The sequence below is a fragment of the Rhincodon typus genome, chromosome 18, assembly GCF_021869965.1.
Source record: "Rhincodon typus isolate 14 chromosome 18, sRhiTyp1.1, whole genome shotgun sequence".
Lineage (NCBI taxonomy): Eukaryota > Metazoa > Chordata > Chondrichthyes > Orectolobiformes > Rhincodontidae > Rhincodon > Rhincodon typus.
Window position 1 is genome coordinate 46267015 of NC_063349.1, and position 16111 is coordinate 46283125.

Below are 16111 nucleotides of genomic sequence, written 5' to 3' on the forward strand. Positions count from 1 at the left end.
TCAGCAGCAAAGGCGGGGGGGGGGGGGGGGGGGATTCAGAGCTGGCTGTCAAGAAGACCCCCTTTCCTGATGCTTTTATCCCTCAATCAGACACCGAGCACCATTGAACAAGTATCACCCCCTCTCTGCCCTGCAGAAACCCAACAACAGAGGCTTAAGTGCCCTCTTAAAGGCCTCAATTGGCAGGGGGTGGGAGCACATCCTCAGGCCCTCCTGTGACAGACTTTGTTGGGGCTGAAATGGAAGAGGGTTGGGGTCCCCACCCATTGATTCGACACATTCCCTTCTGCCACCAAACCTGTCACTTGCCACTAAAATCTGCCCTTTAATTCTAACCTATGGCTTTGACATTGTTTCCTTCTGTATTTTAGCACTAATTACAAGTGTTTTCTGTCCTTGTGGTTTTCTGTCCTGTCCTGCAGGATGAGCTTGCGCGCTTCAGTTCCATGCACAAAATAAGAAACAGAGCTCACCCAAGACTTGATTTGTTGCAGACTATTTGACAGCTATATATAATTAAAATAAGCTGGTATAGAATTCTAAGGATCTTGTGAATGCAGGGAGGATTTGGTTTACTCTTTTACTGTCCCACAGAAATTGTGAAGTAAATTAGTACTGAATTCTTCTATTTCTATGCTATTTCTCCGCTCCTTTCGAGCTTCCAACTGAATCCTTTCTTTCTCAACATCTGCACAAAACTTGGCTCTTGGCCACACTTTGTTGTGTTTCAAGGATAGTGTAACTTAACACGAGCCCTTGTACAGCATTTTACAGAGAGCTGGGTGGCGTTTAATGCTATTTACGCTGCTGTTCTTTTGTAACAGTTACTCTCAGGAAATAAGAACACATGGAAAGTATTGCTCCCTTAGTCAAGCGTTAAGTAACATTCTCCAAAGACTAAGGTACTTTGAAGTTATTGGCATACTCTGTTCATTTTTGTTGTACTCTTACCAAAAACATAATTGAATCAAAATGGGCAGTTGTGGAGACTGATACCACAAAATGCAAATTACAGTGAAAAAAAAACTTCTTTTCCCAATGTCTTATCTGTACGGTAACTGCAGCCATCCTGCCTCATTTGGTTAATGGGCTCTATTTTCAGTATTACTTAACACAAGCAGAGTACAGACCCAGAGTGATGACATAGCAGCTTTATAGTTGAGGGGTATCCACCTCTCCACTGTTGTTGTCAGCGCTGTGCCACAGAAGTCTGGCAGGCCTCCTCTTTCTCCAGAGACTAGTATACAGCACTTAATATTTGATTCTTGCCCTCATTTTCTCTGTTGCTCATTCTTTGGAATTAAGAAACTAAAGGCTTCAAGCAAAGGTAGGCGAGTGGCTTTCAGTTTGGCTTAACAATGTATGCAGTGTGAAAATATGTCGAGATAACTTGCTCTTTTTTCCAAAGCTACTTTCAGAAAAGTTTCTTGTGCAGAAAACAAGCCTGGATCATTGCTTTTTTAACCCTTGAAAGATGATTTAGTAATATATACATTCCTATTAGGATCACAATTAAGAGAGTACTGCATGCGTCTGTACATTTTTGTAGGTTAGTGGATAACATTGAATGTGTTAAATCAAGAGTGGAGAACTTCTTCTGATAAAATAGGAATGAAAAACATAATTAACAAAACGTACAAGGACAGGCTTGTGCTCTGTGACCAAGGTACTTAGAGAAACAGATCAAAAACTGAATTGTAGAAAGTGCTCCTTAACTAGTTGCCATTCTTCATAGTCTACAATGAGATAGGCAACACTGCAAGGAAAAGAACTGTAATTGTTGAAAGATGCATTAGGTTTATTGTAGAAATAATCTGACAGCAACATATTATGATTTTAGTGCAGGGGCCAAACACAGCATGTAGACCTCTTGTTTGCACATTCCAGGGGATATCTGTCTCAGATAAGCTCAGTTATTCATTTGAAGCAAGCCAGATTCATGTTTGAAAAAAGAAAACCAGTCAAAGACGGTATTCAACATTCTTCACCTGATACGAAACAGAAATAGTAATGTCAACGCGGGTGACAGTATTATCAGTTTGTAGAGAGCTAGTTATCCGGCACTGAGGAGCTGTCTGGTTGGGTTGTTGTGATCTCTATTTATTGAATTTTACAGGTCGCCCAATGTATAATGTGACCTCAGTCAAGACTGAAACTGAAGTGCTCCCTTGCTAACTGTGACAAAAGTGGGGGCACAGGATGTTCTAGCAGGATCATCCTTCTGAGATTTCAATCTTTGACCATTATGTTCTGGTCAAATTACCAATGGTGTTCTCAGAGGAAACTCATTTTAAAAGCTGGGACCTGAGAGATTGTATCAGTTATTTAGTGCCCTTGGAACTCATTTTTTTCCCCTTCCGTTCAGAGCCACTGTATAGGCTCGAAGGCAGTGAAGGGGTTTCTATCAAAATCCAGGGGTGAGTTTACAATATAAACGTAATTCCTCCTTAAACAGAAATATATGCCAATGATTAATTTAAAGGTTACTGAGCTCTAATGAAACAAAATAAGGACATAGAAGATTTCAAATGAAACTTTTCACTGTGATCTGAGTGGAATATTGCTGCTGCAGACCAATCTGTATGAGTTCACCTCTTTCAAATGCTGTTCCGCTAATTACAACCATTGCTTTTTCCCAATGAATAAAACAGAAGAGTGTTTACATTACCACTAATTATTTCGTTCCACTTTAAGTTGCTGTAAATTGATGTTCTCTTACAGAATTTATCATCATTGGTTTAGACAGAATGACCACACACCAAGTTAACTGAAATCTCCACTGACTGAAAGGGTGAATTTTTATACAGTGATATTTTCTTTGAGTGTCCACTCTGGTATGTAGAGAGGGGTGTAGACGCTGACGCTGGAATACTAAAGCTTATTTTCCTTGTCACCAGATTGTTTTAGAGTTACTTCCAAATAATTTTTCATAGGATCTTTCTGTTGACCCCTGGAACTGTGGTTCCTCCTGTTAACTCATGGCTGGATCTAGATTGTGAGCAGACTACCTGTGCATGACAACAGGCCATTCTACCCATCCTGTCAATACGCATGTCCTTCTGCTTAGGGGCTTCCTATAACTGATCCCATCCTCTTGTGCCCAACCCCACACCTTTGTAATATTCACCCTCTTTTTTTTGGTCAAAAGGGAACATCAAGTTGCAAAGTAATTGCTGGAACCAGTTGTGATAGAGAATTTCATATCCTATCAATGATTATAGTCTCTCCAACACATGTTCCCATTTTGCCACTGCAACTATGGTAGAGTGAGTCTTGCTGCCTCCTGGGGACCTGTTGGAGCTGCTGGAGTCAGGGGGTTATCAGGGTGGTACCATCTTTGGAGCAGTTGGAGGTCATTCATTGGCTTGACCTCGTTCCACCGTTCAATGAGATCATGGCTGAACTGTACCTCATCACCAGATACTTGCCATTTCTCCACATCCTGCAATACCTTTTACCAAAGAAAACAGTTTAATGAATCTCATTTTATATTCCATCCCTCCTAGTCTCTGTGTGCCCTTTAATGGCAACAGATTACCCCCATCTGCTAATTGGCCCCACCCAACCCTGCTTAGGTGGGAAAGGAAACAGTCTGGTAGGAATACATATCAGTCCCTCTCTGGAAAGGTCAGAGGTTAAGCATTTTCTGAATATCCCAGGCATGGGTTTTTCCTTTTGGTACCAACTTCTCCCAAAGGAACATAACACTATAGGGGCAAAGTTGGCATGACCAGAGCGAATTTAGATGCTGCCATATTTGGCAGGCTAGTCTCTCCACTGCCACCTCCCCCCCCCCCCCCCCCCCCCATTTAATCGTGAATAGACTCACTGCTTGCGCTTTATGCAAAATCCCTCAAATTACATCAAACCACAAGAAGACAGGTATAACTACTGCCCATGTTCCCTGCCTGGTCGCCCCCTGTCCCCTCCCTTCTGGGTAGAAACCTGCCAATGCTAATAGTGCCTCCATGCCACCCTCCTAGAAAACACATCAGCACTCCACCAAATGCAATAGGAAACCCAGAGAAAATTTCTTCTCACCTTCGCTTTCAGTTTTCTCAAACCATCAATCATGATGAAGATGATGTCATCATAAACATGGACCAGGAGTACATGATGAGAAACAGAAAACAATTATGATGTGGATAAGAAAGAAGAAAGTGGATGACACTGAAACAAACATTAATAACTGTCAGATAAATCACGGTCTGAATGAAACAGCCAGTCTGTGGTGCTTTGTTGGTATAACATAGATACATTTCAGAACCTCAAAAATGTTATTTTTCCTTACCCGAGCAGGCTTTACACTAAAGTAGAAAAATATCTGATGAGTTATGCAAAAAGTGCTGAAAAGAGAGATATGCTGCCAAGATTCTTTATCATGCTCTCAACAGGACGAGTATAAGAATGCCACATTTTAAAAGATCACAACAATTTTAGTCTACAGGAGAAAGTATGTTGTGATGTTTTAAAATTTCGCATTTTTGTATTTTTCCTGATGAGTGGAAGATTAAAATCTTCAGTAACATGTCTCTTTTTAGTAATATTTACATTATGCAACTTCCATGTTTTATTGTGGAATGTCTCCAGAATTGTGGGAACACTTGAATGTTAAGAAAATACTTTGTTTGCACAGCGTAGAGAAATAGTGTCTTGCTGACAGAATTAAAGTAACTGTAGCAATTAACATGTCCTTCTGTCAGTTGGAACACTTGTCAGTCTACATCAAGCAAAACTGAGTAGCCACTATTGTGGAGACAAAAAAACTGCAGATGCTGGAATCCAAGGTGGAGAAACAGGAGGCTGGAAGATCACAGCAAACCAGGCAACATCTGGAGGAAAGGAGAAGTCAACGTTTTGGGTATTAACCTTCTTTAGAACTGGATGTGGGGGTAGGGGGAGCTGTAGTTAAAGAGTGGGGTGGGGGAATGGGGGGTAGCAGAATGGTGGTGATACATGTACACTGGTAGTGTGTATGACCTGGTTGTTCAATGGGAGGGATGAATCCGGTTGGTGGCTGGAAGGGAGGAGGTGGGGCTGGAAAGGGAGCTGGGGAATGGGTGGAAAGGTTATTTGAAATTGCAGAACTCAATGTTGAGTCTTCCAGGCTGTAGGGTGCCCAGCTGGAAGATAAAGTGTTGTTCTTCAAATTTACATTCTGAATCACTGCAACACTGAAGGAGGCCGAGGATGGACATGTCGGAGGGGGATGGGCAGTTGTGGGGGGAGGGTTGTAGTTAAAACAGGCAGTGATCGGGAGGTTAGGTTGGCCGTTTCGGGCCAGGTGAAGATGCTCGGTGGAACAGTCACGTAGTGTACGTTTGGTCTCAGTGACGTAGACAAGACCACATCAAGAACACCAGATGCAATAGACTAGGTTGGTGCAGATGCAGGTGAAGCTCTGTCTCACCTGAAAGGGCTGTTTAGGGCCCTGGATGGAGGTGAGGGAGGTGGTATCTGGGCAGGTGTTGCATCTTTTACTGTTACAGAGGAAGGTACTGGGTGGATTGGAGTGGTTGGTGAGCAGTGTGGCGCGAACTAAGAATTGGCGATGGGAATGGTGCTTCAACAATCCTTAGTTCGCGCCACACTGCCCACCAACCACTCCAACCCACCCAGTACCTTCCCCTGTAATAGCAAAAGATGCAACACCTGCCCACACGCCACCTCCCTCACCTCCATCCAGGGCCCTAAACAGCCCTTCCAGGTGAGACAGAGCTTCACCTGCATCCCCACCAACACATTCTATTGCGTCTGGTGCTCCCGATATGGTCTTCTTTACATCACTGAGACCTAATGCAGACTAGGTGACCGTTTCGCCGAGCATCTTCACCTGACCCATTACGTCCAGCCTAACCTCTGGGCCACTGCCCATTTTAACTACCGCAAACCACCACCCCACCACCAACTCCCCCTCCGACATGTCCGTCCTCAGCCTCCTCCAGTGTCGCAGTGACTCGGTACGCAAATTTGAAGAACAACACTTTATCTTCCACCTGGGCAACCAGCCCGGAGGACTCAACATTGAGTTCCCCAATTTCAAATAACCTTCCCAATCGTCCCTTGGCTCCCCTTCCAGCCCCACCTACTCCCTTCCATCCCACCTTCTGACCCTCCCTTCCAGCCACCAACCAGATTCATCCCTCCAATTGACCAACCAGGCCATACCTACTACCAGTGTCCACTTATCACTCACATTCCGCTACCACCTCCCCCACCACCCCCACCCCCGGCTTTATCTGCAGCTCCCCCTACCCCCACATCCAGTCCTGAAGAAGGTTAATACCCAAAACGTCGACTTCTCCTTTCCTCCAAATGCTGCCTGGCTTGCTGTGTTCTTCCAGCCTGTTTGTCAGCCACCATTGTAGCCCCAGTTGAAATAGCAAGTTCCTGTTTATTCCACTCTCAAAAAGGACCATGAAATGTAAGTCAGTGATAGTTCACAGTTTTCTAGAAACCAGAGTTGTTCCATTCACAACAACACTGGATGGTTTCTTGACCTCAATCCAGGCATCGAGAGAAAAGAATACAACTAGGAGTCAACAAGATCCCAACAGCATTAATATCCAGCAATAGCTGGGGAGTGGTGACAGGCAAAAGTTCTGGGTGACATTATATATTCATGAGCCATGCACATAAAAGAATGTCTACACAAAATGAATTTGCTACTTGTAACATAAAAGCAATTTGTGTGTTGCTATTTTGATAGACCATCATTGGATTATATATTTGTTTTGACTCACTTATTGCACTTGTGTTGGCACCCCCAAATTCTACACTCACTCAACCTTATGATGCCCAAAACTTTGTTGCCCATGCCCTAACTCAGCTGAAGTCCCGTTTGCCCATCACCACCTGCTCACCGGCATTGACTCCCAGTTACTAGCAGCTCCTCAATTCTATAATTTTTATTGCTTTTTGCTTTCCAAATCTTTTCATCCCTTCAAATCTATAATACCTGCCAGTCCCGCAGACCTCTGAGATCACCATGTTCTTCCAATTCCAGCGGCTTGAGCTTCTACCTTTGGTGGCTATACCTTTAGCTGCCCAGGCTGTAAGCTCAGAATTCCTGAATCTCTCTGACTCACTGCTTCTCTTAAGATGCACCTTAAAATGCACGTCTTTGCCCAAGGTTTGAGTCATGTGACTTAATATCTCTTTATCTGGTTCACAGTTGAATATGTTTTGACCGCTCCCTAGTATTATTATTCTAGTAATGCAGACAACCGCATTCCAATGAATGTTTTGTAGTTTAGCTCAAGCCGGGTAATATACAGCAGTTACACAGGTACCACAGTATTCAGAATGGTTGAGGTCAGCTATAATATTTCTAAGGTCTCCTTGACTGATATTTTTATATTCCTAATTAACCTGATCAGAGATGTGATTGTACACCTATGGAGCAGTTGGGTCTTGAATCCAGGACTTCTGGCTCAGAGGTGAGGACACTGCCACTGCACTGCAACAGCCACCTCTCCTTGACATTGAACACTCAGAACAAGCGTCAGACTTTCTTGACCCGCCTCGCTGATCATCAGACTACCCTGTGGGTGTGTCCAACCAGGTAGCGGCTAGGTCCTTAACGAAAAAGGGAAAATACTGCAGATGTTCGAAATCCGAAATAAAATCAGCGAGTGCTAGACCAGCAGGTCCCACAGTATCTGTGGAGAGACAGAGACAGAGGGACGAGGGATCTGGTAGGGGAGATGGGGAGGAACTGTTCCCACTCAAGAAAAGATCGGCAAGAAGATAGCACAGGTTTAAATTCAGATTTGCAAAAGAAGCAAAAATGATGTGACAAAGGTCTTTTTCTACACAGGGAATAGTTAGGGTCTGGATGTACAGCCTCAGGATAGGGTAAAAATACATTCAATCAATGTATGCAATAGGGAGTTAGACTGTAACTTGTGGCATGTAGGAGGCTGGGACCCCTCTTGTGTCCTGACATCAGGATCTTGAAGCCAAAGTAAAATCCATCTCTAATTTTGTAATGGACTTCATCAATTCAATTGGTCAATCTTTCAGGGACAACATTTGACCTCTTGATTAGAAGCCAAGCAAAATTGCGTTGAAAATCCCTGAAAGTCGTTGCTCAATAGAAGTGACGGATATTCAATAAGAAAATGTATTTTGTTTCTTTGAGATACAAGTAATAATTCTGTGCCTTTTCTCTACACACAGCTTCACCATAAATTCCTGAGATGAAGGTCATTCAACTTCCCATATTTGCTTTGCTGGTCAGCAGCATACTCTGTCAGTATGACTACGAGGAGTACTTTGGTTATTACAATCCAGCAGGTTTTGCGGCCCCAACTTATCCAGTTTGCTCTGTTGAGTGCGATTGTCCATTGAACTTCCCCACTGCTATGTATTGTGACCATCGTAACCTTAAAACCATCCCAATGGTACCAGCGGAAATAAAGTACCTTTACCTCCATAACAACCAGCTCACTGGCATTCCAAACAGTGCATTTGAAAATGCCACTGGTCTCCAATGGCTGGTTCTGGATGACAATCAGCTTACCACCAACAACATAGGAAAGAATGCATTCTCGAAGCTAAAAGGCCTGAAAAGGTTGTACATAAACAAGAACAATCTGACAGATGGTGTCCGATCCCTACCAAAGTCATTAGAGGAACTGAGGCTTTCATCGAACAGGATCTCAAAGCTTGGAAACACCTTAAAAGGACTGGAAAACTTGACGATTCTTCAACTCAATGACAACAAATTGAGTGACATTGGCGGATCTTTGAGTGGATTGAAGTCTTTGACATACCTTGATATAAGCACCAACCAATTAACAAAACTTCCCGATGATCCTCCAGAAGCCATAGAGATGTTTTATGTGACAGACAACAAGATCAAGAGCATTCCAAAGGACTACTTTAACAAGATAAAAGCCCTGCAGTACCTACGTATGTCGCACAATGAAATTACAGATGACGGTATCCCTGATAAAATCTTCAACATCACCTCACTCATTGAGTTGGACCTTGCATACAATGATTTGAAGACCATCCCTCTTGTTAATGAAAACCTCGAAAATCTGTACCTACAGGCAAATAAAATTGAAAGTAAGTGTGACTCCATTTCACTCACTATGGCATCAAGTTCAGATGTTAAAAGACCCAAAATAAAATGAGAAATTTGGGACTAAGCTGTTAAGTCAGAAGCAAAGTGTTTATTGCTCAGAAAAAACCTGAAAAACGTGTCATAACAGAACTGTACCATACAAATGAATTCCAATTCAGCTGAATTGAGCCATGAATATTAGAGATGTTTCTCCCTAAGGTTATTTGTATTCTTAAAAGATTATTCTTATAGATTGATGATATAGATTGATGCAAACATCTATTTTGATATCATTACAAACAAAATATCTTCTGAATTCAGGCCAAATTTGATTCCTGCAATATTTCAATGTGGTTATCATAGAATCCCTACAGTGTGGAAACAGGCTCTTCGGCCCAACAAGTCCACACCAACCCTCAGAGCATTCCACCCAGACCCAGCCCTATAACCCACCTAACCTACACATCCCTGAACACTATGGGCAATTTAGCACAGCCAACCCACCTAACCTGCACATCTTTGGACTGTGGGAGGAAACCAGAACACCCAGAGGAAACCCACACAGACAAAGGGAGAATGTGCAAACTCCACACAGACAGTCACCCAAGGGTAGAATCGAACCCGGGTCCCTGGTGCTGTGAGGCAGCAGTGCTAACCACTGAGCCACTGTGGCAATTTATGAAAAAGTTTAATTTCAAAACAGCTGACGATAATTTGCATTTTGTATGATACAGTACCTGGTGGCTTCATGGTAAATGGAAGGAAAATTGGTCATCTCTGCTACATCTGTTTGATTGGAATTATCATGTTAAATTAGCACAAGGCAATAGTTCTAGACATTCAGGTTGTCTATTGGAAACAAGTAACATAATATAAAACAGTGAATTGAAACATGTTCAATTCAACAAAACAACGAAGAGGGAAACACAAGATTAACCTGAGACATTTGCTCTTAATCCATGACTATTCTTACTAATTAATTTGCTGCCACTATTTGCACCAAAAAGAGGCCATTCGACCCAAACAGTCCCTGCTAGTGTTCATACTCCACGTTAGCTTCCTTTTACCATACCTCATCTAAATCTCCTCTATTCCCTTCTCCCTCAAACACTTTTGGAAATTCCTCTTACATGCATCTATACAATTCACTTCAAGCATTCCCCTGTGATAGCAAGCTCCATATTATCGCCACTTTGGGGAAAGAGGCCTTTTATGAATTCACTATTAGATTTCCTAGAGACTGTGTGAGAGGTAGTGGGATCATTGCCCACATGTTAGGGTGGCACAGTGGCATAGTGGTTGGCACTGCTGCCTCACAGTGCCAAGGACTTGGGTTTGATTCTAGCCTTGGGTGATTGTCTGTGTGGAGTTTGCATGTTCTCTCCTTTTCTGCTGGGTGCTGTGGTTTCCTCCCTCAAAGATGTGCAGGTTTGCTAAAAAAAAATTGCCCCATATTAGCCAGGGAAGTGTGGCATAGCCATGTAAATAGCTCATGTAGCGGGGTGATGGTGAGTCTAGGTGGGATGCTCTTCAGAGGGTTGGTGCGGACTCAATGGGCCAAATGGCCTCTTTCTGCACTGTAGGGATTCTATCCTATATTAATGACCTCTTGTCTAATTGTTCCTCCCCATAAGCGGAAACAGTAAGGGGAATTTTATGGAGTCCACAAGTGCAGGAAACCTGATGTGCAAGGTGACCTTATTAGGCAGAATGCAAACTCTCCAATTCCTGATGGCAGATTGAGTTGCAGGGGTTAGGTCAGCTGCAGCATATTGAGTCTTATATTGGCCTGTGGCACTTGCTCACTCGCAATACATTTGCATGCAATGGATATTTATTAGCATAAAACGTTTTTGTAATTTCAAGAAAGAATCAGCAGCGTGTGAAAATCTTGTAGTACCCAGTTCATGTTTGTTTAAAGAATACTTGCACAAATTGGCTCTGTGCAGTCGCTGTGTAATGTTAGTGGTTTTCTGTTCTTAGTCTATGGCACAGGCAAGGGGAGCAGGAGAATGGCAGCTTAAGTTGATACCTTGGAGTCAGTAAGGGTGAGTCAGCGTTGAGGCAGTTGCAGAAGCATGGAGATTGGAAGAGGGTAGAGGGTGTTGTGGAAACAGGTAGTCAATATAAGAAGGTGAGGAGCCTAAAGGGCTGTGTCAGTACAGTCCAGGTGTGGGTCCATCTCAAGATGTTGGCTGACAGAGACCTTCCACTGCATTGAGTTTTACAACATTACAATGATCCCCTCTGAGAATGTCCTTCAAATGTATAGAAGGGTCAGCTGAGCCTACAAGGTTCACTATATCCCACAGAGCAATGAGTACAACACTGGACAATAACTTGAATATTCGATAAAGTGTGAACATAAAAACACATTATTTCCCCTCCAACAAAGGAAATGCCCCTAACATCCCTGTAACCATCACATATGCCACCATAAGACCGTAAGACCATAAAATGTAGGCGCAGAAGCAGACCATTCAACCCATCAAGTTTACTTTACCATTTAATTAAATCATGACTGAGCTGATAATCTTCAACTCCACTTCATTGCATTATCCCCATAATTGTTCAATCCCTTACTGATTCAAAATCTGTCTACCTCAACCTTAAATATACTTAACCATGAAGTAGTCCATCCATTTAGATCTCTGACTGACCTTGTCTCATCAAATGCAGGTAATGTGCACTTGAATAAAGTGAAATCAATGAAATGTAAAAAATTTACAGGTGAAATTTAATTTTGAAGAAAAACCCCCTTTGTGCTCTCAAGTCTGATGTGAAGAGAATTGGTTAGGAAAGTTGTGTCCATGAAGCAGAGTCTCCCTGTCTGATCAGGAGTCTCTTCTGTAGCCCACCTGTAAAGGCAGCACAGTTTCACTTCCCCTGCCACATGATCACACGGGTCTCCTGTGCACATGGTGGTACTTTCAATTGGAACTGTGTGGGAAACGGAGAGCAGAAATGGAGTCTCCTTCATGTTCCATCACTGGGAACAGCACACTGCTAGTGAAATCTGCCCCATTCTCTCCAGATCAAATCTATCAAAACTGTTTATAATGTGAAAACCATCTGTTAGGTCAGATTTCTCTTTCCATGGAGAAAAACCTGTTATTGTGCCAGTTTGGGCTCTGCCATGCTTTTTACTGGCAAGGCATTTTATGAATGAGAAACTTTTGAGAGTGTCAAGAGACATGACCTTTTTTTTTATAATAGCCTTACTAATCTGTGTTGCCAGCTTCTAGTGACCTGTATATCTGTTCTCCCAAATCCCTTTGATTGACAACCCTGGTGAGAATGTTCTTTTCTAAGTAATATATGACCATTTACTTTTCTTTCTCAAATGTTATACAGTACATTGATCTAATTATAAATACACTCACATGTCACTTTTAATATTTTAATTTTGTTAATTTATTGTTTTAAATTGTTGCCATCCTCCCCAATTTAGTTCCTGGTTTGATGTCATCAGCAAATTTAGAAATTTATTGTTTTTTTTTATTCCAGTGTAAAGCCCAGCACTGACCTTTGTGGATGTCCACTTTCCATCTTTAAGACATTCTGAATAGTTTTCCGTTACCTCCCACTAACTAATAATTTCAGGTGGATTGTTTGAAAAGTACCAGTGAAACCACTTTTGTCATATTCTAGACTGAATACATTCCACCTTCTGTTTGCTAACTCTATAAGCAGATTAAGATATCAATTAGATTAGTTCACACTGTGGTATTTTGTTCGCTGTGATTGATGGACAGCCGAGCAAACTTGTCATTATAGAATCATGGAATCCTTATGGTGTGGAAGCAAGTCATTTGGCCCATCTGTTCCACACAGTCTGTCCCAAGAGCATCCCACCCAGATCCCACCCCCCGCCCCAACCACCACCACCATCATATCCCTGCATTTCCCATGACTAATCTACCTAAGCTGCACATCATTGGACTGTGGGAGGAAACCAGAGCACCCAGAGGAAACCTGGGCAGACACAGGGAGAATGTGCAAACTCCACACCGGCAGTCACCTGAAGCTGGAATCAAATCCAAGTCCCTAGCATTGTGAAACATCATTGCTAGCCACTGAGCCTCAGTGCTACTTTAGTCTTCTTAGTTAACTGCTTATAGTTAATATGTAGTTCATTGGGAAGCTAATGACTGTCCTAGATTAAGACCCTCATACTACAAGACAAGCAATATGATCTGAAGAGAATCTATATATCTATGGTCCTCTAAGATAGTCTTGAGGTACAGTAGGTAACATACCTAACTTTCAGCGAGAAGCTCCAGATTCAAATCCCACCCCAGAATTTGAATAACATGGAAGGTACATTCAACACACAGCCAAACAGGTTGATTATCTGCTTGCAAATCTTTCCAATTTGTCAGGCAGCATGTGGCGTATACCCCTTAAGCTACAAAGCCACTGTCATAAACCTGTTCTGGGAAATGGAAGATACAGAAACAAATGTAAATCTATGCTTTGTCTGTTTCGTGCATCTCTCGGTTACTAGAAACCTACCAAGTCTTCTGTAATCTCCTTACCCTCTCAGATCTCTGTATCATCTAATTCTAGCCTCTTGTGCATTCCCAATTAATTGTTCAATCATGTGGAGTCATCTGTTCAGTTACCCAAGTGTCTAAACTTTGAAAATTCCTCCCTAAACTTCAGCACCTCTCCTCCTTTTTAGAGTGCTGCTTAAAAGCCTCTCCCTTTCACCAAGTTTTTGATCATCTCATATTTATATGCATTGCCTTTACAGATTTTTCATCTAAAATGAATAACCTCTGTAATTAAACCTGATCTCCAGTATGATAGGAAATGGTGACATAATAGACTTAGCACCATATTACGCATTATTTTCCAAATGTTAGGATACTCAAAGACATTAAACTCTAAGTCTGAGATGCTCTGTATATTTTTGAAATTCTGCATTCAGCTTTATATTACAAGCAGAGTGTATAATCCTTGGGTCACTCCAATACAGTGAATGCCTCTCATTCTCTGAACCTTCATTTTGCAGAGTTCACCATGGACAGCTTCTGTCGCGTTACTGGCCCAACGGCTTACTCCAGCATCAGACACCTGCGACTGGATGGTAACAATATCTCCCGAGCTAGTATGCCCTACGACATGATCCGATGTCTGCGCCTGGCCTCAGATATAATGTTTGATTTTTGATTTACATCCACTTAATTGGGAAGACATGAGGGCAGATTCTAACTATGTGTAGCTGTCTGTCTTATCCTCCTGCCTCTCCCACCCCCCACCCCCTGCCATCTGCAAGGTTTCCCAGTTTAGAGTTATTCACTTGTTAACACATCATGCCACGCAAACTAACACCTTTAAATCTTATATCTTCACATAATCGTAACTTTTCTACTAGATCTTCAATCAGCTAAAGAAAACCAACAGAATTATTGAAAAGAAAGGAACGTAACAGTAAGTGGAGGTTAAGAGTAAAGCTGCATAAAGCTGTGGGAAGAAGGTATTCTTTCAAAATGGAAAATATTTTGGGATCTTTTCAAGGATACATTTGAATCAACCACCTGTTGTACACTTATTCAGCAATAGTCAAATAAAGCTTGTGGTTAGAAGTTACAAAAGAGAAAAACTCAGCGAGTGCAATGCTAAAATTAAATCAACTCACTTTTCTGTATTATGAGAATCCTCTTTTGCTCTGTTTGTTATAATAGGGATACAAACATTACAAAGGAACTTTTAAAAGATTCAGCACTTTTATAACCAACTATGTTATGTGCAAACTTTCCTTTCAAATTATGCAGTTCAGAAGATTCTCCAAATATTTCTTCACTAAAATATTATTTTCAAAAGTCCTTTAAAAGATTAATAACTTGTACTGACTCAAATAGTATCTGTGCCATCTATAATTACTGTATTATACACTAGGTTTGAAGAAAACACGTAGGATCTATAGGATGTGGGAGAATAGGAGTTTGATGGAGTTTAGCAATTTAAAGCTTGTACAGAAGTTATTATGAAATAAAGGTAAACAGCAAACATTCTTTTAATAACCAAGTGAGTGGCTTTCTTTCAATAACTCTTGCTTAAATTTGCTTGGCATTAAAAGCTGACAGTTCTTGCAACTTTTAGGTTAGTTTTTTTTTCATAGGGGCAATTAAACATATTTAACCACAGCTTGCATCATAAATTGTAAGTCGTGCATGACCCTTACCCAGTTTTCTTTCTATGTAAAATTTGATTTATCGTGCAGAAAATCGAGCATGGTTAATTTAGCAGCAGCCATGGCTGGCTTTAACTTATCTGTATTTTCCACTTTAGCTGACAGCCTTGAGTCTGCAGTAATGTCTTTAGTATGCAACCATTGTTTACACATCCAGATATGCTACTGGGTTTGAGTTTCTCTGGTCTGTCAAATACCAGAGCTATTTGCTTGCAAAGAAATTTATCCAATTGTCAAGCAGGCTATAAGGTTAGAGCATCTTTTAGACTCAGCCTTTGGGGAATGAGTGGACAGCAATCTGACATTGCTATCTTACACCATTATAATGAGACACTTGCTTCAGCTGATCGCACAATGGGAACCCTGATCAACGTGGAAACGTCTGTGGCGAAACACAGCTGGAAGCGGACTTCACAAATCTCCGCTAGGTTGGAGTGGATGTGAAATTATTGAATTCTATAAATCCACAAAAGGGGGTGTTCCAAACAATTGACCTGAAAAATGTATCAATTCCAAATGTAATGAACTGACTTTGTAGTTTTAACTCTCTGTACACGACTTTTTTTTTTCCCTCACATTAACCATTAAAGTATATCTTCACCTATCTTCAACTGTGCTTTAGTTTGTTCAACCAAATTTGTGGACCTCCACCTATTTTTGTTGAAGGATCAAGAGAAATGTTTCTAACAAAGAAAGACATTTCTGGTACATGGGCTGCACATCAGATTTAACACAACAAGCCAAAAGTAACCCCGAAAAAACTGCGCTTGCTGGAAATCAGAAACAAAAACAGAAATTACTAGGAAAACTCAGCAGGTCAGGCAGCTTTGGTGGAGAGA

General features: G+C 41.7%; 1 protein-coding gene across 1 annotated transcript; it reads left to right on the forward strand.

The window, feature by feature from the left end:
* The first annotated feature begins 1093 nt into the window (after positions 1-1093).
* On the forward strand, positions 1094-15876 carry LOC109920535 (lumican). Its single transcript, XM_048608058.1, has 3 exons — positions 1094-1327; positions 8182-9075; positions 14091-15876. Exons 2-3 carry the CDS (start codon positions 8202-8204, stop codon positions 14246-14248), a joined length of 1032 nt encoding a protein of 343 aa, XP_048464015.1. The 5' UTR covers positions 1094-1327; positions 8182-8201; the 3' UTR covers positions 14249-15876.
* The last annotated feature ends 235 nt before the right edge of the window (positions 15877-16111 follow it).

Excerpts from the sequence above, each read along its gene's own strand:
- LOC109920535 (XM_048608058.1), top strand. The coding sequence starts at position 8,202 with ATGAAGGTCATTCAACTTCCCATATTTGCTTTGCTGGTCAGCAGCATA. Across the intron at positions 9,076-14,090 it reads ACAGGCAAATAAAATTGAAA|AGTTCACCATGGACAGCTTC; the intron begins GTAAGTGTGACT and ends TTCATTTTGCAG.